Source organism: Sycon ciliatum, chromosome 11, assembly GCF_964019385.1.
Source record: "Sycon ciliatum chromosome 11, ocSycCili1.1, whole genome shotgun sequence".
In the NCBI taxonomy this organism is placed as follows: Eukaryota; Metazoa; Porifera; class Calcarea; order Leucosolenida; family Sycettidae; genus Sycon; species Sycon ciliatum.
The window spans coordinates 3,529,076-3,553,496 of NC_088653.1; the positions used below are offsets into that span (position 1 = coordinate 3,529,076).

A 24,421-nucleotide genomic window follows, 5' to 3' on the forward strand; every position below is an offset into this window, starting at 1 on the left:
TAGGCTAACACGATTATGGTTGAACACCTGATGTTCAAGAATCAGGTAAATCCTGACTGCAAACTTGGCAATGCTGGGAATCCGAATTTAATAGCTTTGCCGTTAAGTGTGCACCATCAATGCAGTGCATGGTTGCAGCAGTAGCTGGCAACCTGCAAAAGTACGACCGGGTTTCAAGAGGGGGGGGGGGGGGGGGATTAGGACAGTGACAACACATTAAAGTATAACAGCAGAGAGTTACTGCTGACCGGCCCTCAGCCTCCATTCACCTGTGAAGCTCATAAGGGGTTTACTTCTACCGGCCGCACACGTAAAGTAAAGTTCACATTCGACATAAGGCTGGTTTCTGAATACTTACGATAGCATGACGGCGTTTCACTGGTACTCAAACGACCGAAGCCATTACAAGTAATCGAGGGATTGCCCAACAGGAAGTACCCGGTGTTGCATGAGTATACGCCAGATTCATTAGCGAACAATCCTGAGAAACCTGGCCGGCCATCCGGTATCACAGGAACAAGGCAGTCGAAAGCTGGAAATAAAATATAAAACCGAGCATTGTATTACTATTACATAATATGGATACACGGCATGATGGAGTATATGGAGCATCTTTCCATAGCGAAAATAAAATGTTAAAGGGGAAGTGCATCGATTTTTCGAGTATGGTCCAGAAGAAAGACAATTTGATATCGGTTCGAATGGCATATCTCTCACTTCCATACGATAAGCCAATCTTGCTAAATCGCCAATTGTATACTAACGTTGCCATAGCGACCAGCGCAGTGATGACGTACGAAAGGCTTAGCTCCACCACAGAGAAGGTCGATCACTGCAGAATTTGGTCATTTTCAATTGGTTTATTGTATTCACGAAGTGAAAGAAGGGCTGTGTTCAATGCTGTTAGTGCAGTGAGCTGTTTGTTAGTAGTCCTCTGTACTGGGACGTGACACCGACAGGAGAAAGCAGACAAGCGAGAATAGTGACGAACCAAATGCTGAAATCTTGGTTGGGACAAATCAGACGTTAAGCATTTCCCCCAACCAAGGACCATGCCGTTTGCTCTTTCCACTTCCTGAAGATGAATGTGATTCTTCCTGGTGACTCTCCTATCTCTCGTAACATCTTCTGAAGCCAGGTGAGACGACGGGTGGTGGAGATTGACGAATGAAATAATGCCGTAGGTTTGAAAGTTTGCTGAAAATGTCTCAGGAGAGATGGCGAAGTCCAAGCATCTTGTCCTGGAGGAAACCATTTCCTAGGCACAGTCAGCCTAGGGAAATGCACGAGAAGGGCGACAAATAGTTCACAGCACTAACAGCATTGAACATAGCACTTCTTTCACATCGTGAATACAATAAGACATATGAAAATGACCAATTTCTGCAGTGATCGACCTCTGTGGTGGAGCTAAGCCTTTCGTACGTCATCACTGCGCTGGTCGCTATGGCAACGTTAGTATACGATTGGCGATTTAGCAAGTTTGGCTCAGAGATATGCCATTCGAACCGAAATCAAATTGTCTTTCTTCTGGACCTTACTCGAAAAATCGATGCACTTCCCCTTTAAATCCACAGGAGAACAGGCGTGAGTGTAGATGATATACAGAAAAGTCAAATGTCACCTTTACATAAAAACTGATACACTGTAACTTGATGTGCAACGAAAGACTTGGCACTTAACAACAGTTGCGACGCTGGAGCTTGCCAGTGGCAGGCCCACCTTGCGTATCACCGGCTCCCACACCAACACCAACAGCGCAATCTACAGCAACCACAACTAATCCACCATGCAATCCCACTATTCAAAGACCAAGACAACCAACAGCCAACTACAACAGAAGCTACGCATTCAACGACCAAGGGCGAAAGGAGGGACGTGACAGCACGTTGACTGGCTTGGGAAGTCACTGCTTCGCTAAATACTGGTTGAATAGTAAATTTTGAATACTGAATACTGATTGAATACTAATGTTTTTAAGAAACACTGTCAGCACATAAGGCTGGTTTTAGTATTGACATACATAGAGATTCGTGCTTTGAATAAAAGACTGATTTGAATAGATGCCTGACTTGAACATCTCTATGAAACGGAAACATTTGCTCATCTATCTCAATCATGAAAAACTTCACCTAAACCTGACAGAAGAGAGGTTTTCAACAGGATTCAAGAACTAAATATTGCGACAGAGCTTTCGGCTATATTTTCAATTCATTGCACTCCCAACTCCTCACAACCACGCGCTCTTCAGCCGAACCATTCAGACACCAGGAAGGACACTTCCGTTGAGAGATAATATTGTTCCACGCCTCTAGACAGCCGTTTCGCTCCCTGTCGGAGCTCATCAGTAGAGGATGATAATGATGATAATGGAGGAATGATCATTCTTATGCACCAGAAATGGCGCAAGTGCGCGCTTTCCACATATAACAATGGCATATGCAAGCTGCTAAAATGGTAAAGTGTGAGAACAGCGATAAATATTCATTCATATTCATAGTACGCGCTCATTGGTGGAGAAACACACCACACAGGCGACGAAAATCTTACGCGGAATACCGATGCCAATGGAAAGTACATGTATGTTGTTTATTATCATGATGTTGCAATGTCCATGTATGCAGGCGAGGCGAGACTCACCGCCGAGATCCCCCAACGCGACAGGCTCGGTTGCCGTTCAGGATTTACACCGACCTGACCGCCCGTCAACAGGATCGACAGCGGGAGGCCCCACTGATGCCGATGTCGATGCACACCAGGAAACTTGTAGTCGTGAGTGTGATACTAACAGGTCTAGTAGCAACCACTGACAAACGAGAGGCCAGCTGGGGCATTCAATCCAGTCAGGGCTGCTTGGTCGACGCTTCGTATCTGCAGCTCAGCTCAGTTTGATCAAACAAAGATGTTGCAGATGTGTCTTGCTTTTCTCCTTCCTTCTTCACCGACTCGTCTTGTCATCTCTCCTTCTTTCGTCACCGACTTGTCGTGTCCACTCTGCTCTGCCACTAACGGCGCATTAAAACTTCAGAACTAAATATTGCGACAGAGCTTTCGGCCATATTTTGAATTCATTGCACTCCCAACTCCTCACAACCACGCGCTCTTCAGCCGAACCATTCAGACACCAGCAAGGACACTTCCGTTGAGAGATAATATTGTTCCACGCCTCTAGACAGCCGTTTCGCTCCCTGTCGGAGCTCATCAGTAGAGGATGATAATAATGATAATGGAGGAATGATCATTCTTATGCACCAGAAATGGCGCAAGTGCGCGCTTTCCACATATAACAATGGCATATGCAAGCTGCTAAAATGGTAAAGTGTGAGAACAGCGATAAATATTCATTCATATTCATAGTACGCGCTCATTGGTGGAGAAACATACCACACAGGCGACGAAAATCTTACGCGGAATACCGATGCCAATGGAAAGTACATGTATGTTGTTTATTATCATGATGTTGCAATGTCCATGTATGCAGGCGAGGCGAGACCTCCATTCTCCATTATCATCATTATCATCCTCTACTGATGAGCTCCGACAGGGAGCGAAACGGCTGTCTAGAGGCGTGGAACAATATTATCTCTCAACGGAAGTGTCCTTGCTGGTGTCTGAACGGTTCGGCTGAAGAGCGCGTGGTTGTGAGGAGTTGGGAGTGCAATGAATTGAAAATATGGCCGAAAGCTCTGTCGCAATATTTAGTTCTGAAGCTTTAATGCGCCGTTAGTGGCAGAGCAGAGTGGACACGACGAGTCGGTGACGAAAGAAGGAGAGATGACAAGACGAGTCGGTGAAGAAGGAAGGAGAAAAGCAAGACACATCTGCAACATCTTTGTTTGATCAAACTGAGCTGAGCTGCAGATACGAAGCGTCGACCAAGCAGCCCTGACTGGAGTGAATGCCCCAGCTGGCCTCTCGTTTGTCAGTGGTTGCTACTAGACCTGTTAGTATCACACTCACGACTACAAGTTTCCTGGTGTGCATCGACATCGGCATCAGTGGGGCCTCCCGCTGTCGATCCTGTTGACGGGCGGACAGGTCGGTGTGAATCCTGAACGGCAATCGAGCCTGTCGCGTTGGGGGATCTCGGCGGTGAGTCTCGCCTCGCCTGCATACATGGACATTGCAACATCATGATAATAAACAACATACATGTACTTTCCATTGGCTTCGGTATTCCGCGTAAGATTTTCATGTCCTGTGTGGTGTGTTTCTCCACCAAGGATTCAAGAGTTGTAAATATTGGCACGGTGCTGTTTCCACTATTGAGATAACCAGTGAATAACTAGAATCATTTGGGAAGAAAATTCAGTGACGAACAGGATAAAAACCTGCCGCGTGCTCTTTAAATACTGATATGTATGCAACTCACCCCTACAATAGGGGACTGAGGATAGAGTTCCATGCTCCGTGCACATTGGAGTGGCATCTCCCACTATACCATAACCTTGCTTGCAGGAATATGTAGCACGATCTGTCCATTGAATCTCAGACCCGTTGACAAAGCCATTCGCAATGGTAGGGACGGAGCAGTGAACAGCTGCAAACGGAGTGTAGACAACAGAGATACAGCAAGCTAAAAGTCTCCTTCACAAATCAAATAGACTGCCACCCGCCATATGCTGTGAGCCTAGCCACACCTGGTTCCGTGCCCTCTCAAGAGCTGCATGCTTGGTAATTTGTAAATTTTTCCCGCATATATTCATTTGCGGAGATCAGCACACAACATGACAACTTGCTAGAGGTTAATAATGTGAATTCATCTCCGAAACAGATTTTCAAGTTCCAATCATCAGTGAAAAACTGAACTGAAGCCAAAAGGCGAACGCACCAAGATAAAACATCCAAGAGAGTGATAGACATTTTTTTACTTTATTTTTTTATTCCAAGCAATACGTGGCTGGGGTAGCCAATGACCACTTTGCGTGGCGATTGCAGGGTTTTTATAGCCAACCATGGCTAAATAATGGCTACGTGCTGATACATGGCACATGGCGACTACCGATTTGGCACAGTTTTTACTTGTTCACGGTGAAACATTTACGATAGCTCATAGTGAAGAGCTACGCCGACCCAAGGACTTAGCAGAAAGCGAAGACGGCAAGACAACTGCGCTGAAACTGTGAAAGCAACTTTTTGCCTTTCCGCTCGCGCGTGCGATTCTATTCAGCGGAGGTGTCAACGTGTCACCGTCGATCGATTTTGATCGCCGATCGGTGGTACGTGGGTCGATTTGGCCAGGGTTTTCTTCTACAGGAGCGGTAGTAGACTGGATCTCCAATAGAAAGAATGACTGAGCTCCAAAGAAGTCGCGTATCGCCAAAAAACGAACAGTTTCAAGTTCGATCCGAACGTGACACCTGAGAATCAGCTGATTAACTTCAAGTGCGGTTTTCTCAAAATCACGTGCAGCAGGATAAGGTCCCTTTTCGCTTGCGCCGGCTCAGTTAAGGAGTTGGATTTTCGGCCAGGTTTCCGGCCTTTCCCATGGTTTGCACTTTGCCCAGGAAGCCAGTATCGATTTTTTATCAAAACGCACGATTTATCCCTTCCTTTTTGGCCTTGTGGGTATGAATGCTGTCTTCTGACCATGAAGTTGTGAGTTCTAATCCCAACCTATCCTCAAGTCAAACTTGTTTTCATTGTTTTGGTGATCAAGCTGGTACAAGACAAAGAAGATGGCTGCACCAAACGACTTGTTGGAGCTCGCGCTTCCGGCCAAACTGACTGACACTTGACTGGCTCACGTCATGTGAACACACCCACAACACTGCAATGGTGGGAGTGAATTATAATGGAAGTCATCGCGCTGTAGCTTTTGAGATTTATTTTAGTATGTCAAGATCGCCAATTTATTTGAATTTAGCAGTCAACGCCGTCTTCTATCAGCGTTCACAAGCGTCTGCTTTTCTCAACAAAATGTCGTCGAAGTCACACTGTTAGCTTTGCCAAGCCATGGCCTTGGGAATGAGTCCCTGTCGATGTCGTTTTCGTCAAACCGTGAGTAAATTGCATCGCAGCTCAAATAAACTATTTTGGTCACAAAACGAATTGGGACCCATGCCGCTCGTCAACATTTACAACACTTTCGTTTCGACATGTCCTCTCTGACTCCATTGTCGATACGAGGAAGAACTCGTTTGTTGTAAACCAGACGTACATGACTGTATCAACGTGAGTGAGTTGAGTGAGTTGTCATTTTTCCTGTTTTGCGCGGAATATTTCTTAGAGTTCACAGTGAGTTTTTCCAGGCAGCGCTCGAGTGCTCATACGGTAAGACGCCAAACTCCGCGGGCGATTGCAAATATTTTTGAAACGGACTGTAGACACACACACACACACTCTCACACATACACACACACTTTCTCTCTCTCACACACACACACACACATACACACACACACACTCACACACATACACACACACATATACCCCCTCCCCCCACCCTTCCCCCCCCCCACCCTTCCCCGCCACACACCCGTACATTATTATATACCCCCGTCATATTATTATCTTTATTCTCACGATAGCAGTAGCCAATAAGAGAGAGATAGCACTATGTGTTATCAATCAGAGTGGGTGCAATAAACCGGGAGAAACGGTGGCTAGTGGCAGCCGTTTGTTTGGGTGAAGAAGGAAGTGTATCCATTGCGAAGGTAGATAGGCGAAAGAGCTTGATTAAGATGCTATATCTAGGCTGGGCTGCAGCGGGGGTTGGAGCATGTGAGCTTGATTAAGATACTATACCTAGGCAGGGTTGCAGCGGGGTTTGGAGCATGTGCAAATACACACAGCATGTTCAAAACTTATGGTCTATTATATACCTCGACGCATATCCATTGCCACGCCGCCCCTTCAAATGATACAAACGGCAAAACATTCTGATTACATCTGATACCAAATGCAGCATAAAATAAATATTTGAGTTTGAATCCAACTTACGTATGTCGCATACGACGTAGCGATCTACAGCTTGTTGAACCTTGTTACCAGCAGTATCTGACAACATGCCTTTTTCATCTGGTGAGCCTACCCAGGCAATTAAATCTTGACTTGTCAAGCCCGAAGCACACCCAGCTTGGAAGGAGGACTCAGAGAGAATGGATCCATTATAGAACCGGCATATCTCTAGGCTTACTGTGTAGTTGGTTACGAGGCCTAGAATGCTGATGCTTGTTCGACCTTTGGCCACCTGGCAAGCTCTGCTGTTGCTCAGCTCTGTAGGCAAAATAGGCAGAAAGCAAAAGAAGCAAAATATGGCAAGGAATATTATTTGCACAGATGATCCCTTGCAGGTTATAGAGTCTACGTGCACGGTACAGTGTGTAAACCGGTGGTAAAACATAACATTGAACAGTTAGTTTGCCAGTTTCCAATCAGTGCACTTCTGCAAGTTTGTATCCCCTGACCACGATTTGTACCCGGAGAGCTCTATAATTATAAGTGGTGCTTTTTGGGCACAGTCTTCCTCAGCCTACTCAGGCCCAACTGAAGACGGGTGAATTTCCCGAAACACTGTGTGTTGAGCATGGAGTGGTGCTTTCTTGCAGGTTTGCCGAGTGGAAGGTTCGATGCACTTACCGGGTGCTGTTCACTTTTCGTATGCTCTGGATGGCAAGTTTCAGTCAAGCAAGAACGTGCAAGCAGCCAATCCGTTTACTGCAGTGTGAGAGTTCCTAGCGCTAATCAACTATATATTGTGGTATAAACTTGGTCAAGAACCGATAGAGTCATGCATACGTCCACACTCCCTAATCTTTTTGCATTGCAAAGATGTTTCTATCATTTGAAATAACGCACAAGACGACCTAGGTAAAAACAATAGCCTATACTAGGGCTCCTGGGCATTCAAGTCCTGTTGTTTTAGGTAGGTTACTGGTAAATCTGAAAGTGAAAGATTTAGCACAACACTGGCCGAAATGATACTGGAATATCTTTTCATAACTGAAAACCTCTCTCCTTTTTTCAAATAATTGTAATAATTTTATTTAATTTTAATCGTTGCCTCTCCACCCTAGTCTTAAGAGGTCAGCCTACCCATAAATTTCATATGGCATTCAATTGACCTTAACGTTGGTGTTTCTCAATGGATTTGAGTGACATTTTGACCACACACCCCTGCCACTATGCTGGACCTCAGGACATGATTTACAAGTTCTTGCACCTCACTGACAGGCTTTCCAGGCCCGAAAAAATGTCCGGCAAATTTCCGTCATAGTGCCACGGTGTGCGAGCGACCCAGGAGCCAAACAAATGCATTTACAATTTTTTCACATTTTCGTGCCCATTCTGTCCGTGCGCAGGACCCAAACCTAAAACAAGTCCAGAAGCAGTCCATGGGTGGTGGGGTAGGGCCCTCAACGTGGCCCTGGAATCTGTCACAACGGAACGAGTGGGCGTTCTCTCACAGACTCCCACAGACCCAAGTCAATTTTTGAATTTTATAAGGTTTAGCACATGCTACGAGGTCGTACCTTTGATACACCATCCATTGCTGGGACGTCCACAGCAAGCCATTTCCACAGCGCTGCACACCAAATCCAGGATACCCTCAGAAACCGGCAAAGACTACCACTCACGTTCCACTACTGCCTAGTACTGAATCCTACCTGACTTCTTGACATGACTCAAACTTGCCAAAGTCACTAAATCAACGTCAACTACAATAACCAAGGCACATATCTGCAACGTCACGAGGGTGCTGGCAAAAGTCCTGCTGCACGGCTAAAAAACGTGATTTTTTGGAATTGGAGCAAAGTTCTGCACACTTTCGCGTGTTTCCATGATACGACAAGTTGCGCACGGTCTGCTCACATTCAAATACAGTGCTGCCAACAAATAACAGCGTGCAACGAAAATCTTTACTTGCAAAGGCACATTTTCGGCCATAACTCTTGAACGGCTGGTCAGATCGGGACACAAATTTCAGAGAATGTGCAGCTTATTATGCTCTTTCAACTGACGTAGCACTCAATATGAATTCGATTTTCAGCGAATTTTTGGGTAGTCTGCAACCTTAAAGTTATACCTGTAAAAATTGCTCACCATCATATCGGCAACTGATATTGCTAGGCATCGCGGTAGATTGCATTTGATCATATCGCTTTGGGAGGCAAGCTGGAAAACAGAAAAACACATTGAACTCATGAAATCAATGGTGTTCTTGTTGTCGTTTATTTTACTTCACCAAATGAACAGGCAGAGATGCCTTCTCACCTGCCAATAGGACAGGTTCTCACAGAATGATGAAGGGGTGATATGCAAGGGAAAACAAGAAATGCAAACAAGAAAACACACCCAGCGTGTACCTATCAGCAACACACTCGGCTTGTACATATCAGCAACACACCCAGCGTGTACCTATCAGCAACACACCCAGCGTGTACCTATCAGCAACACACCCAGCGTGTACCTATCAGCAACACACCCAGCGTGTACCTATCAGCAACACACCCAGCGTGTACCTATCAGCAACACACCCAGCGTGTACCTATCAGCAACACACCCAGCGTGTACCTATAAGCAACACACCCAGCGTGTACCTATCAGCAACACACCCAGCGTGTACCTATCAGCACCACACCAAGCGTGTTCCTATCAGCAACACACCCAGCGTGTACCTATCAGCAACACACCCAGCGTGTACCTATCAGCAACACACCCAGCGTGTACCTATCAGCAACACACCCAGCGTGTACCTATCAGCAACACACCCAGCGTGTACCTATCAGCAACACACCCGTCCATCTCGTGCGATTTTTAAAGCGTTTAAGACTGACGTCACGGCAGTGGAACCTCAAAAAAAGGCGCAAGTCATTTTTTCTGAAAAGAAAGCGAGCAAAAGTTTGCTAACCCTGCTGTGTCTGGTTGGACAACAGATTTTGCTTCAGCAGTATTTCTTTTGGGTAGTTCCTCTTAGTTTTGTTTCCAGACGGATTGTCTTTGAAATCTCCGGATTTTCCTTCTACATTGTAGATGGCTAAAGTCGCTGTCTCAGCGATGACTTGCAGTAGGCTCCCCAAGCGCCGTCTGAATCCCCCTACCAACAAAGTGAAGAGTTTTGCTAGAACTCTTGTTGTCACACACTGCATCTGGTAGTATTTCCTGCCCCAACCTCTAAGGGAGAATGTCTGAGAAAACGGGAATAGCTGGGCTGGACCATCTCTCCCATTTCGCTCAAAAATTACAAAAGGATTCGCCAAAATAGCCAAGTTTCAAGGGTCAAAGCGGGAACCATTTACGCCGTCTATTTTTTTCTATTTTTCTGAACCATGCACTGCAGGACAGTGGACTATCATCCAGGACATGTCGCGTAAAAGTGTTCCACGTTCTGGAAATAATCTACTGTAAAAGCCATTATTCTAACGAGCCGCTTATATAACGATTTCCCAAAATCGACTGGTTTACGTGTACCAAAGGTAAGGATTTTCACTTATTCTCAACACTCAATAGGATGAAAGGGTTTGCTCCCCACACTGGAGCTCGCGCTATTCCGCCGACTTTACTTGACACTTGACGACTTGACTCACGACTGCCATCCAGAGCACGCGAGAAGTCCATCGAACCTTCGACTCGGCAAACTTGCAAGAAAGCACCACTCCCTGCTCAATACACAGTGTTTCGGGGAATTCACCCCTCATCAGTTGAGCTTGAGTAGGCTGAGGAAGATTGTGCCTGAAGAGCACCACTTATATAGTGCTCTCCAGGCACAAACATCACCAGGGATAAAAACTTACAGAGACGCTCCATTTCCAGCGCGACAAACACCTCGTGAACACCAGATAGCAGCGTGAGTCAGTGTCGCTCCTGGACGGTGAGACCAGACGTTGAGGACCCTCGGTCATTCGCAGCGCTGTCATCTCCAAACCAACTAGTCGCAAGCCCGCGCTGGGCACTACAGTACGAAGTAGTGGTTGCGACTTCGGCGATGATTTGTAAGAAAGGGTTTGCTCCCCACACTGGAGCTCGCGCTATTCCGCCGACTTTACTTGACACTTGACTCACTCACGACTGCCATCCAGAGCACACGAGAAGTCCATTGAACCTTCGACTCGGCAAACCTGCAAGAAAGCACCACTCCCTGCTCAATACACAGTGTTTCGGGGAATTCACCCCTCATCAGTTGAGCTTGAGTAGGCTGAGGACGATTGTGCCTGAAGAGCACCACTTATATAGTGCTCTCCAGGCACAAACATCACCAGGGATAACACTGTGTATTGAGCAGGGAGTGGTGCTTTCTTGCAGGTTTGCCGAGTCGAAGGTTCGATGGACTTCTCGTGCGCTTTGGATGGCAGTTGTGAGTCAGTCAAGTGTCAAGTAAAGTCGGCGGAATAGCGCGAGCTCCAGTGTGGGGAGCAAACCCTTTCTTACAAATCATCACCGAAGTCGCAACCACCACTTCGTACTCAATAGGATGGTTTATGTATTGATTTCTGTATAACGATTTTTATTTTAACAACAGATTTCTCCTCATTTAGGCTGCAACCACACTACGCACAAAATCAAGTACGCGTTTGCGTTCAGCTTTTAGATAACGCAAAGTCGCATCCACACTGCCATTTCTTGCGCAAAGAATCCTTGCGTTTTGTCTACATTTCTGGGTCCCAGAAAAAATCGCGCTGTGAAAATGTATGTACTACATGTAGTAGTAGTTTGAAAAAGAGTCGCGAGCGCCTTGACATACACGTTCAAGGCCTCGGTCATCTCCTTCTCTCGGATGGTCCGCACGGACTGTCATCTGGCCCTGCTTCGTCTTCATGGTACGCTGCCCCAAGCTGCATGAGCTTCTCAATTCGAGATTATCAGCGAAATACAATAAAGTTGCGCGGCATCTCGAACTAACAACAGCAGGCAACGGGACTGTCCGGAAATTATACTAAAAGCAAAGCCCTGGCAGATGAAATCTCAAATACTACAAACTGCACTGACAAGGAAGCCGTCTACTACCGATACAGTGCAAGCCTCAACAAGAAACATCTACCCGTATGAAGAACCGAGCGAAACGCAAGGAAAAGGCGAAAAGTTGCTTTCTACAGGGGTACTGGTTCGCTGAAACGAAACGCAGTACGTTTTGCGTTTCGTACGCGTTTCCTTGACGACATAAGCAGAAAAGTTGCGTTTACGCAGTTTTGTACCTAGTGGTTGCAGCCTCACTCGTTAGAGTTTGCCCTTCGTTATAAATATGGCTTTTACAGTGTTTGAATATTTTCACTTCATCATATTGCTACATGGCCAATTTCTTACACGGCGATGGAAGATGGAAAGCGATGGAAAGCACCTCTTCAAGCTCCAATACCAGGCACCACTTCAGATGCCAGTACACCAACACTGCAGCGCAATTACCTCCATCGAGTCTGACAAAGAATTTGCACTGACAATCCTTGTAACTCCAAAGTATTTTTTCCTTGTAACTCCAAAGTATTTTCTTCCCCGAGGGACTTGAATTTCACTAGCAGTAAAGCTCTGCAGAAGTGCAAAAATGTTTTGGACAAACCTCGATTTGTGAGATCGAAGCATGGCATTTTTGCGTCCTGAAACTAGCCGTGCCTCGGCCACCGGGTAACATAGTTGATCTTAAGGTGACTCGTTACTCTCGCACCAGAGAATCATTAAGATAATCGTGGTGACTAACGTATAGATCGTGGTGTTCTCTGATCACTTACGTATTTCGCATGTAGCAGACAGCTTCACATCTAAATCATATTTGTAAGCGTTTATCGACATGGCCTGATTGTTGGCCGGCAAGCCCATCCAGGCATAAAGGGGGAGCTCCATTCCGCGATGGGCGCACCCATCAGAAACCGACTGTGTGGAAATAATCATTCCCGTATACAGTCTGCAGAGCTGGCTTGCAAAACTGTAGTTCAGCCGATTGTATGATGACACAATTATACTACTAGTTCGCTGACAATAACGGTATTCGGTCGGCGGTGAAGCTGCAGTCATCGACAAAACACAGCAGGCAAGCAGAGAGACTGTTGCAAATGCATGCAAAACACTCACAAACACATCCATTCACACATTTACATCCGCCAACACCAGATAGCCAAACACGATTGTGGTTGAACACCTGATGTTCAAGAATCAGGTAAATCCTGACTGCAAACTTGGCAATGCTGGGAATCCGAATTTAATAGCTTTCCGTTAAGTGTGCACCATCAATGCAGTGCATGGTTGCAGCTGTTGCAAACCACCAGTTCTCAATTGGGAAAGGCCTTCGCGCTTATGGCATTGTATTCGTCGCAATGTTGTCTTTCGACTCCGCCGTACCGCTGATGTTGCTGCATGGCATACGCTATATGCGCTGTGTGTGTTTTGCTGTATACGCTGTTATGTCCAGTTTTATATGCTTATGTTTTGCATGTACGCTGTTTTTTGCATGCTATAAATAGCTGGTGTTATTAGTGTTCATTGTTAATTATCAGATGAAGTGAAATATACTGTGTAAAGGAAAAGAGTTGTCCTCGTGCCGTGTGGTCGTACGATCCTGACAATTTAGAGAATCTTAGAGGGTTCATAACATTTGGCGACCACGCCAGGATAGGAGCGAGCATGGCAGAGCAACTACACAATTTGGAAGCCAGCTTTATCGACAATGGAGAGCGGTTAGGATTAGAAGGCGAGTTGTTGAAGGTGCATGTGGAGCAGAGGCTCCAACAGTACCAAGAGCGTGAGGAGCGCAGTGCCAGACGGCGAGAGGAGGTGTTCCGCACCGAGTTTGACAAAACACTAAAGGAGATTAACGAGCGCATCGCCAATGCGTATGAGGGTGATGGTAAAGCCGCGATGGGAGGTACAGAGGAAGCTCCCAGTAACAGCGGGGGGCGTCAACCGTTGATGAAAATCCCCTCATATGATGGAACGCAGCCATTGGAGCGTTATCTTGACCTGTTCGAGGACATCTGTTCCAAGAACGAGTTCGAAGAAAGCGAATGGCTGCTGCGACTGCGCATCGCGCTAGCGGGTAGCAAAGCGGAGAGGATATGTATTGGATGCAATAATTACGAGGAAGCAAAACGAGAGTTGCTTGCCTCGCTCGGAAAGACTCCGGATAAAGCGTGGAAGACATTGCTGACAGGCAAGCAGCGGTCAGATGAGTCGTTTAATCAATACGTTGTCCGTGTTTGCCGAGAGGTAGAGGTGTGGGCCACACTCGCTATGACAGAAGATGGCGAGGTGGACACCAAGTATAGCGCCGATATAGGTAAAATGTCCCCGGTGCTGCAAGCAATGGCAAAGCAGGTAATCTTGGAGCAATGCGGACCTGAGATGAAGACGTGCCTGGTCGAACGACAGTGCTACGGGATGTCACTGCGCCAGGTACAGGAGCACGGCGCGTCTTACCAGGTCGCGCACGGACGACAGGGTGATACTGCCAGGAAGCCAGTAGAACGACCCGTGCCAAGGCCCACTGCGTCGGCACAGTGCATGGCGATATCGGTCGCAGATGCAGAGAAGCAGCTAAAGTCGCTGCCACAGGAAGGGAGAAAGGGTTTTCTGCAGCGAGAGAGACTCTGTTGGAACTGCCTTAAGTATGGCCATATGGCCAGAGAATGTTGGTCAGGCTCGAGATGCACGAAATGCCAGAGGAAACACCACCTGCTAATACATGATGTGTTGGATAGAGCAGGTTACAGCCGGGAGAAACCGACTGAGATAGTTACGGAGAAGAATGTTGGGTCGTGCTGTCTACACTCGCCAAGTGTGCGGCTGATGACCGGAGTGGCACGAGTTGAGGGAAGAACTCGAAACGCGAAGGTTCGCGTGTTCCTGGACTCGGGTGCTGAGGCGTCATTCGTGACTGCAGCGTTGGTGTCAGCAATCGATGCAGAACACGTTGGGGTTGAAAATGTAGAGGTGAAGCCGTTCGGCGCGGAACCAACCCAACAGCGCATGGATAAGTACGCCATCACGCCATCACGATCCCACGCCATCACGATCCAGGGTAGCTCCGCTAGCATTCGGGTACGCGCGTTCGTGAAACCAACGCTTGAGCTGGACTTGAAGTGCGCAAGTCCGCAGACCATTGCGCAGTGGCACAGTTGGGGAGTAGAGCTGAGTGACAAGCCTCAACAAGGGACATCAGACGAAATACATATGCTGATTGGTGCAGACTATATCAACGCGGTACTGCACAGCAAGAAGGAAGTTAATGGTGAGACGGTGTGGAACACAGAGATAGGTAATGTATTATCTGGTCCAGCGTCTGCACCAAGTCGAAACAGTCAGCCGGTGTCATGTGTCACAGCCCAAATTGAACAACTATGGCAGTTGGATGAACCTCCAGAACAACATCAGTACCTGCCATCGTTCCCGCTATGTCGCCAGGGCAGCGGGTACCAAGTGGGTCTCTTGTGGCGAAATGAGCGTCGCCCAACGGATAACTTTGCTCAAGCTAGAGTCATCGCAAAGCGGCTTCTTGAAAAGCTGAAGAGGAATTGGAAGCGTGCGCTCTATGATGATGTGCTGATCAGGGAGTACCGCGAGCTTGGAGCAATTGAGCTGGAGCCATGTGAGAGCGATGCCGGGTACTATGTACCGCATCATGGTGTATTCCGCGAGCACGCTGCAACCACGAAGTTAAGAGTGGTGTTCAATGCCTCGGCGACGGCTCCAGATGGCAAGTCGTTGAACGACATGGTTGACCCTGGACCGTCGCTATTGCCGAGTCTCGCAGGTATGCTATTACGGTTCCGTGAATATAAGAGCGCGCTGCAAGCGGACATCCGCAAGGCTTTCTTCATGGTCGCGGTTAATCCCGAAGACCGTCCGTACCTGCGTTTCTTGTGGCCCGGTCGAAGCGACAGCGATGAACTGTTAACCTGGAGGCTAACGAAACTGCCATTTGGCGTAAACTGCTTGCCGTACATGCTTACTGCGGTGATTCAGCATCACTTGAAGGAGCTACGGGCGTTGTCTGCACCCAAAGAGCGAGATCGTATTGATCTCTTGCTCACGAGTTTCTACGTTGACGATTTGGTCTCTAGTGTCTCAAATGCCTCGGAAGCCAAGGAGATGCAAGAGTTCAGCGTGCGTGTGCTTACGGATGCTGGCATGGAGTTACGCAAGTGGCGAGGCAACGAAATCCCGTGCGATCCAGAGGCCGGAGATAAAGTCCTCGGTCTGAAATGGAAAACCAGTGATGACTTGCTCAGCATAGCAGCGCTAGGCGAGTCCGATAGGCCGTCTGTTTGGACCCGGCGATCCCTCCTCAAGTGTGTTGCATCAGTGTTTGATCCGCTAGGTCTAGCAGCACCGGCAGTTGTGCCGGGAAAGATACTGCTACAGCAAGCCTGGAAAGTCGAAGGCGACTGGGATGATATGTTGCCTGATGGCATCGCAGCCGCATGTGCGCAATGGTGGGGAGAGTTGGCCGAAGTGGTGAGCATTGACATACCACGTTGGATTTGCTGCAATCTTGACACGCCGATTGCGCTTCATGCCTTCGCCGATGCCAGTGAGAAAGCGTTTGGATGTTGTTTGTATGCCGTCGTCAATGGACAGTCGCACTTGGTATTTGCCAAGGCCAAAGTGGCACCTGTGTCTCCGCCCACGTTAGCCCGCCTTGAGTTACAAGCAGTATGTCTAGCGGCTCGCTACGCTGAGTTTGTGGTGAAGGAGCTGCGTGTGACCGTCACGCAAGTCTATGGCTGGACTGACAGTCTCACTACCGTTCATTGGATCAGTAATCCATCGTACAAATGGAAAACATTTGAGGCTAACCGCGTCAGTCAAGTCCAAGAGATATCGAAGAAGGTCGGCATTGTGTGGAACCATTGCCCGGGCCTTCACAACCCAGCAGATTTACCGTCGCGTGGGAGTAGCGCACAGCAGATCCGTAGTCCGTTCTGGAGGGGCGGACCAACCTGGATCACGGAGCCCAATGACTGGCCCACCGCATCCTCAACCGCAGCTACAGATGAGTCCAGTGTAGAGGTACGAGTGTCAGCCACCACCTGTAGTCGAGAATCTGATAAGGAATGGTGGCTCCGATTCAGTAAATGGTCGAGGGCACAGGGCATGGTGACTCGGATGTTGCAGTGGAAGCACACTGAGCCTCGTGCTGAACTCTATTTTGCAGCAGACAACGTATTGTACCGCATCGTTCAAGCCGCATGTTTCGCTGAGGATCTTGAGCTGATCAAGCAAGGTCAACCAGTGAAGCCTGGGTCGAAGGTGTATCAGCTTGCACCGTTTCTGGATGAGCATGGAGTGCTCAGAGCCGGGGGACGACTTCAGCACAGCGAGTTGGCGTATGGAGCCAAGCACCCAGTCCTGTTAGGCAAACATCATCTGACCGAGTTGCTGTTGGAGAAAATGCATGTTGAAAGGATGCACCAAGGTGTAGAAGGAGTCTTGTCGTTCATCCGTCAGAAATTTTGGATTATCGGTGGTCGACGGGCGCTACGCAACATTACTCAGCGATGTGTTACATGCCGCCGCTACAAGGCTAAGGCTGCCTCAGAAGTCTGCCCGCCGCTGCCGGAAGACCGAGTTGTTCACGAGAGGCCGTTCGCAACTACCGGCATCGACTATGCTGGTCCGTTGTACGTGCGCCGTGGTGAGTCATCTCCGAAGGTATGGATAGCATTGTTTGTGTGTGCCACCACCAGAGCAGTTCACTTGGAGGTGGTCGATAGTTTAAGTACTGAGTCATTCTTGATAGCATTTCGGAAGTTTGTCGCGAGACGTAGTTTGCCGTCTCGGATCAGGTCTGACAACGCTACAACGTTCAAGGCGGCATCTGACAAACTGAGTGTGCCATGGATGTTCAATCCTCCAGCTGCACCATGGCATGAAGGCTTCTATGAGAGAATGGTTGGTACAGTGAAGAGTGCCTTGAAAAAGGTAATGGGAACAGCGTTTCTGAAGGTCCAGGAGCTTGAGACCCTCTTGTATGAGGTTGAAGCAGTGGTGAATAGTCGTCCGCTAACTTATGTGTCTGATAGCCTGGATGAGCCACCAATAACCCCTGCAATGATGATGGGTGACATCTGGATGTCGTCAGAGAAGCCAGCAGGTACCCTGGACGCTGCGCAGATGTCATCGAGATTGCGTTACCTCAGTCGGACACTGGAGCATGTCAAGAATCGTTGGGAGGTGGAGTACCTAAGTCAGCTGAACAAACACCAACAGACCATGTCGCGCCCTTTAGCTGTGGGTGATGTGGTCTTTGTTCTCGATGATACCAAGCGCAAACAGTTCTGGCGTTTGGGACGGATCATCGAGTTATTCCCTGGTCGAGATGGTAAGCGTCGTGTTGCCAAGGTTAAGTTGAGTACCAGTACCCTGTTGAGGCCGATCCAAAGGTTAGTATCGTCACAGGACGTGGCTCCTGGGCCTGCAGATACTGCTCAACCTGCTATCGTCCCTCAGCAGCCAGCGTATGAACCGTCAGCACCGTTACCACCACCACGGCAGCAGGAGATGACACGTTCTGGGCGCATAGTCAGAGCCCCGGATCGTTTTTGACTTGTGTGCATTGTTGTACGGCGGTGAGAAGCCCTTTGGTGGGGAAAATGTTGCAAACCACCAGTTCTCAATTGGGAAAGGCCTTCGCGCTTATGGCATTGTATTCGTCGCAATGTTGTCTTTCGACTCCGCCGTACCGCTGATGTTGCTGCATGGCATACGCTATATGCGCTGTGTGTGTTTTGCTGTATACGCTGTTATGTCCAGTTTTATATGCTTATGTTTTGCATGTACGCTGTTTTTTGCATGCTATAAATAGCTGGTGTTATTAGTGTTCATTGTTTATTATCAGATGAAGTGAAATATACTGTGTAAAGGAAAAGAGTTGTCCTCGTGCCGTGTGGTCGTACGATCCTGACAATTTAGAGAATCTTAGAGGGTTCATAACAGCAGCAGTAGCTGGCAACCTGCAAAAGTACGACCGGGTACAAGAGGGGGGGGGGGGGGAGGGATTAGGACAGTGACAACACATTGAAGTATACATCCGCCAACACCGGATAACCTAACACGATTGTCGTTGAGCACCTGATGTTCAAGAATCAGGTAAATCCTGACTGCAAACTTGGCAATGCTGGGAATCCTAATTTAGCTTTATCGTTAAAGGGGAAGTATACCCTAAAATCAATTTTTCACCAGTTGTAGTCTTCGGGGTGCTGAGTCGAATGGTCTTGGTCCGAGGAAGCTGAGACGCTCCCTTCCTACTTGAATCCCAATCGAATTCGCGCACTTCCACCGAAACTGGGTGACTGCGCCCTACTAGATGGGGATTTGTATGCAAAATGTCACTAAAATCGCCATTTCGTTCTTATAAAAGCACGAATGACCGCCATAAGCCCATATGTTGTAGTCTTTTGGACGCTGAGTCGACTGGTTTTGGTCCGAAAAGGCTGCGATGCCTTTATTTCCAATCGAACATGGTTGAACAAGCGGTCACGTGCTCCTGCGTACGCCAGTCACCTGGTCACCGTGCCTGCAGGGTACAACTTCCTAGCCTGTTTGACCTTTTTTGGGTGAAGTCCTGTCACTCGAGTTGAACCTTGGTGTGAAAGTTGTCGCCTGCTGGCGCAGTGATCAGGTGATTTGGGCACCCAGGAGCACGTGACCGCTTGTTCAACCCTGTTCGATTGGGAATAAAGAATGAACCCTGCATCGCAGCCTTTTCGGACCTTTTCGGACCAGTCGACTCAGCGTCCAAAAGACTACAACAAAATTCTCCAAACAGAGAGGAAGCCTTCTTGCTGCCGACACGGCGACAGCGACTGTCACAAGGACTCGTCAGGTGTGATCAGCTGATTTGCCTGGCCGTGAGAATCACGGCATGCATAAGCTCGCGCCTGAGTGCTCATCTGAAAGAGAGTGAATCTGACGCGAGCAGCGCTGAGATGAACAAACCGAAGCTGCGATATCGTGGAATGGGAATTGCTGCTGCTGGCATATCGCCGATGGCGAGGTGTTGGTGTTCAATGTCGGTATTGTAGAGAGCCTACATTTCTTGTAAAGACGTAGCCCTTACCTGATTGTTTATCGTACGACTTCAGCTCTATCACGAACTTGGTATGCCCTTTGTGCTGTGATATTCGTGTATTTCATTCGCAATTGTATTTTCTCTCAACTTGAAGGGCTACCATAGGCCCTATCCTTGCCTGGACCTAGTCATATTTGAATTTTCTGGACGCGTTCAGGCATACAGATTTTGAAAATATATGGTTTACCCATACCTACATCACATGGTTCTCGAGTTATTGCTGGTTGTGTGTACATGTATTTGCGTGACCACCCCTCACATACATTGAGTTAGACCGGCACCATCAATGCACTGCATCGTTGCAGCAGTAGCTTGCAACCTGCAAAAGTACGACTGGGTACAAGAGGGGGGTGGGGGGGGATTAGGACAGTGACAACACATTGAAGTATAATACATCAGCAAGCCGGAAATGGATGCGGTCAAGACCATGGCGGTTTACCGTTAAGTGTGCACCATTAATGCAGTGCATGGTTGCAGCAGTAGCTGGCAACCTGCAAAAGTACGACCGGGTACAAGAGGGGGGGGGGGGATTGGGACAGTGACAACACATTGAAGTATAATAGCGTAGAGTTACTGCTGACAGGCCCTCAGCCTCCATTCACCTGTGAAGCCCAAAAGGGGTTTACATCTACCGGCCGCACACATAAAGTAAAGTTCATATTCGACATAAGGCTGGTTTCTGAATACATACGATAGCATGACGGCGTTTCACTGGTACTCAAACGGCCGATGCCATTACAAGTAATCGAGGGATTGCCCAACAGGAAGTACCCGTTGTTGCATGAATATACGGCAGATTCATTAGCGTTCAATCCTGAGGAACTTGGCCGGCCATCCGGTATCACAGGAACAAGGCAGTCGAAAGCTGGAAATAAAATATAAAACCGAGCATTGTATTACATATTATGGATACACCTCAGGATGGAGCATATGGAGCATCTTTCCATAGCGAAAAAAAAATGTTAATTCCACAGGATAACAGGCGTGAGTGTAGAAGATATACAGAAAAGTCAAATGTCACTTTTACATAAAAACTGATACACTGTAACTTGATGTGCAACAAAAGACTTGGCACTTAAAGGGGAAGTTAAGGCAAAAATTAAAATTTCACCAGTTGTAGTCTCCGGGGTGCCGAGTCGAATGGTCGTGGTCCGAGGAAGCTGAGACGCTCCCTTCCTACTTGAATCCCAATCGAACTCGCGCACTTCCACCGAAACTGGGTGAATGCGCCCTACTAGATGGGGATTTGTATGCAAAATGTCACTAAAAGCGCCATTTCGTTCTTATAAAAGCATGGATGACCGCGATTGGCCCATATGTTGTAGTCTTTTGGACGCTGAGTCGATTGGTTTTAGTCCGAAAAGGCTGCGATGCAGCGTTCCTCCTTTATTCCCAATCGAACATGGTTGAACAAGCGGTCACGTGCTCCTGTGTAAGCCAGTCACCTGGTCACCGTGCCTGCAGGGTTCAACTTACTAGCCTGTTTGACATTTTTTGGGGGCAGTCCTGTCACTCGAGTTGAATTCGAGTTGAACCTTGGTGTGAAAGTTGTCGCCTGCTGGCGTGGTGACCAGGTGATTTGGGCACCCAGGAGCACGCGACCGCTTGTTCAACCATGTTCGATTGGGAATAAAGGAGGGACGCTGCATCGCAGCCTTTTCGGACCAAAACCAGTCGACTCAGCGTCCAAAAGACTACAACATATGGGCCAATGGCGGTCATCCATGCTTTTATAAGAACGAAATGGCGCTTTTAGTGACATTTTGCACACAAATCCCCATCTAGTAGGGCGTAGTCACCCAGTTTCGGTGGAAGTGCGCGAGTTCGATTGGGATTCAAGTAGGAAGGGAGCGTCTCAGCTTCCTCGGACCACGACCATTCGACTCGGCACCCCGGAGACTACAACTGGTGAAATTTTAATTTTTGCCCTAACTTCCCCTTTAACACCAGTGTGGGTGTGCTGGGTTTAACTGCGTTCATTTAGGATGACGTGGATGACCTGGTCGATAATTATTATTTCCTCCACATACACAAGGTAAACACAGTGGGTTGTTCAAAGACCATGATGTAGATATTAGGCGTATGTGGTTCAAGTCCTGCCTGGGACCGGTTTTCCAGCCGTGCTGCCACCCACAGTCAACTGGGAACTTGTGGCCAGGCACAAGGGGTACATGGATGCGGCAAATGGGGTTTCTCGGCACTTGTGGCAGTGGTTGTGAGACTTATCCGCTGACCCCCACCGTCAGATGATTCACCTTACGCTAGGGTTTACCGGCTGTTAGCGACCATATTTTATCTTTTATTATTTATTTGAAAAGCACATAACCACCGTTGTGAGCTCCCTTCTGACAGTGCTATAAATATTATATGGTCCGCGATCAGCTTAAACATGTCTTTGGGGTTTCGTAAAAAAGTTGGGGAATGACGAAATGAAAAAAAATGTTTTTTGAAGCGCGTTCACTCTGCGCTGCACTTCATTCATGATGACTGTGGCGATCATCTTCACACTTGTTTGGCGGTCTAGTTCAAGGAGCTGGCGAGCAAAGACTGACAATGTCCGCATCTAGTGGTACTAGAGCAGCTCGCAGGGCCAGATGATTGCTGTGCATGGCCCAGGTTTGTTCAGGTGTCTGCAAGTCCGTGGCGGCGGGTCTGCAGAGCGACGCTGACAATTTGTTGGGATCTCAGTGATGTTGATGTTGACAGCGAAGCTCATCCCCGTCGTCTCCAGTAGCGAAGAGGCACAAGTTGTGGGCTAGTACATAATCATTAGGCGGCAAACCAGCTGCCTTACGACGTTACTTGCGTTCAGCTCTCATGAGTCGTCTGACGCCATCTCGGAAATGCAGGCCACGATCGAAAGTGTCACTGCCGAATCGAAAGAGTATGCAAGTGCGCCGCCGCCCAGAGCATCGTGTTGCTTTCCAGGAAGAACTTGGGCCATGCCTTTGAACTGATGTCGTTGACATGCTCAAGTCGGTGTCAACATCTTTAGTCCAGTTGTATTGTGCTCCGCCACAAAAGCCACTAAGTAATAGTTTGTCTCTTTGTGTCAGTCTGTGCGAAAACTGTCATTTTCTATTTCAAAGTACATATTTTGAAAGCGGTGTTTGGGGCACTTGTAGACTACTTTTCCGCCCTGTTCCACCTTCAAGAGGTCAAGTAAGGTCTCAAGAACTGTTTTCTGGAGGAAAACAAAAGCAGCTATGAGAGAGAGAGAGAGAGAGAGAGAGAGAGAGAGAGAGAGAGAGCGAGAGAGAGAGAGAGAGAGAGAGAGAGAGAGAGAGAGAGAGAGAGAGAGAGAGAGAGAGAGAGAGAGAGAGAGAGAGAGAGAGAGAAAGAGGGAGATAGATAGATAGAGAGAGAGAGAGAGAGAGAGAGAGAGAGAGAGAGAAAGAGAGAGACAGAGATAGAGAGAGAGAGAAAGAGAGAGAGAGACAGAGATAGAAGAGAGAGAGAGAGAGGGGGGGGAGGGTTAAGGAGCAAGGGAGGGGAAAAGAACTAAATATAATATAATTATATAATGCGTAAGGGGTGCACATTCACATCCAGAGAAAAGGATAAGAAGGCGTATGGCAATATGCAGCAGTGTGTAGGCAGATGTGCATACATATTATATAGAGGCACTGGCTGTGGCTTGGGTATAAGCCAGTTGCAGAGCTGCCACTTGTTCCGATTTTTCGGAAATTGTCTGATTTTTCATCGCCTGTTGGAAAAGCCGACCGATTTTGTTCCTAAAAAGGACAACCGATTATTTTATTTTGAGCGCTTTTTAGTCCAGTTGGCCATTCGGCGCTTCCAGGTCGCGTTTGGCCGGTCAATGTACATGTACATATACAGGTTGCTGTAAAACGCACGCATGCTTGCATGTTTGTAGCAGTTAAAAATGTGTTCTGGGGGCCCAACAGCCAGCCTTTTCCCTAAACATTTTCACCGCGGGACACCCCGGACCCCGTCAGATTGTTCTCCCTCCAAGTGTGGCAGCCCTGCAGTTGGAGTTGTGCATCTGCTGGATTCAGACGGAGTCGCTTCCATGCACTCGGGTCCACCACACTGGGTCGGTGCTGTGCAGCTTGAGGCTCTGAGACGTACCTTGTCATGTCTTAAGAGATCTTGCCAGTCAGCCGTTCGGATGACAGGTCAATGTTTTCAGTGATGATAGAGGACCATCGCAAACAGACGAAAGCCAAATTATAGCGCCACACGCACCTCGAGGTTGGAGGTTCCTGGTGGTTCATGTTAGCAGTGAGAATGTGCTTTTTTGAACGCTGTTTCGCAATGTCTAGATCTCTTTTACCTTAGGGAAGTGGGAGATGGCTGCGTCATTAAAGCTTCAGGATAGCCAGTTTAATCTGTTATTGGGTTTGCTTTGCCAAAGGTGTTTGGAGAGCTCCAGCATGTTGACCAAGCCAACCATCACATTGT

General features: G+C 47.9%; 1 protein-coding gene across 1 annotated transcript in view; it reads right to left on the minus strand.

The window, feature by feature from the left end:
• LOC135827703 (sushi, von Willebrand factor type A, EGF and pentraxin domain-containing protein 1-like) overlaps positions 1 to 24,421 on the minus strand; it is a 57,233-nt gene that overhangs the window by 26,634 nt on the left and 6,178 nt on the right. Inside the window, exons 4-9 of the mRNA XM_065340156.1 lie at positions 20,688 to 20,861; positions 12,663 to 12,935; positions 9,046 to 9,117; positions 6,943 to 7,218; positions 4,373 to 4,540; positions 359 to 532 (exon numbers count right to left, since the gene is read on the minus strand). Of these exons, the coding sequence (XP_065196228.1) occupies positions 359 to 532; positions 4,373 to 4,540; positions 6,943 to 7,218; positions 9,046 to 9,117; positions 12,663 to 12,935; positions 20,688 to 20,861 (1,137 nt within the window). The remainder of the gene's footprint in view (positions 1 to 358; positions 533 to 4,372; positions 4,541 to 6,942; positions 7,219 to 9,045; positions 9,118 to 12,662; positions 12,936 to 20,687; positions 20,862 to 24,421) is intronic.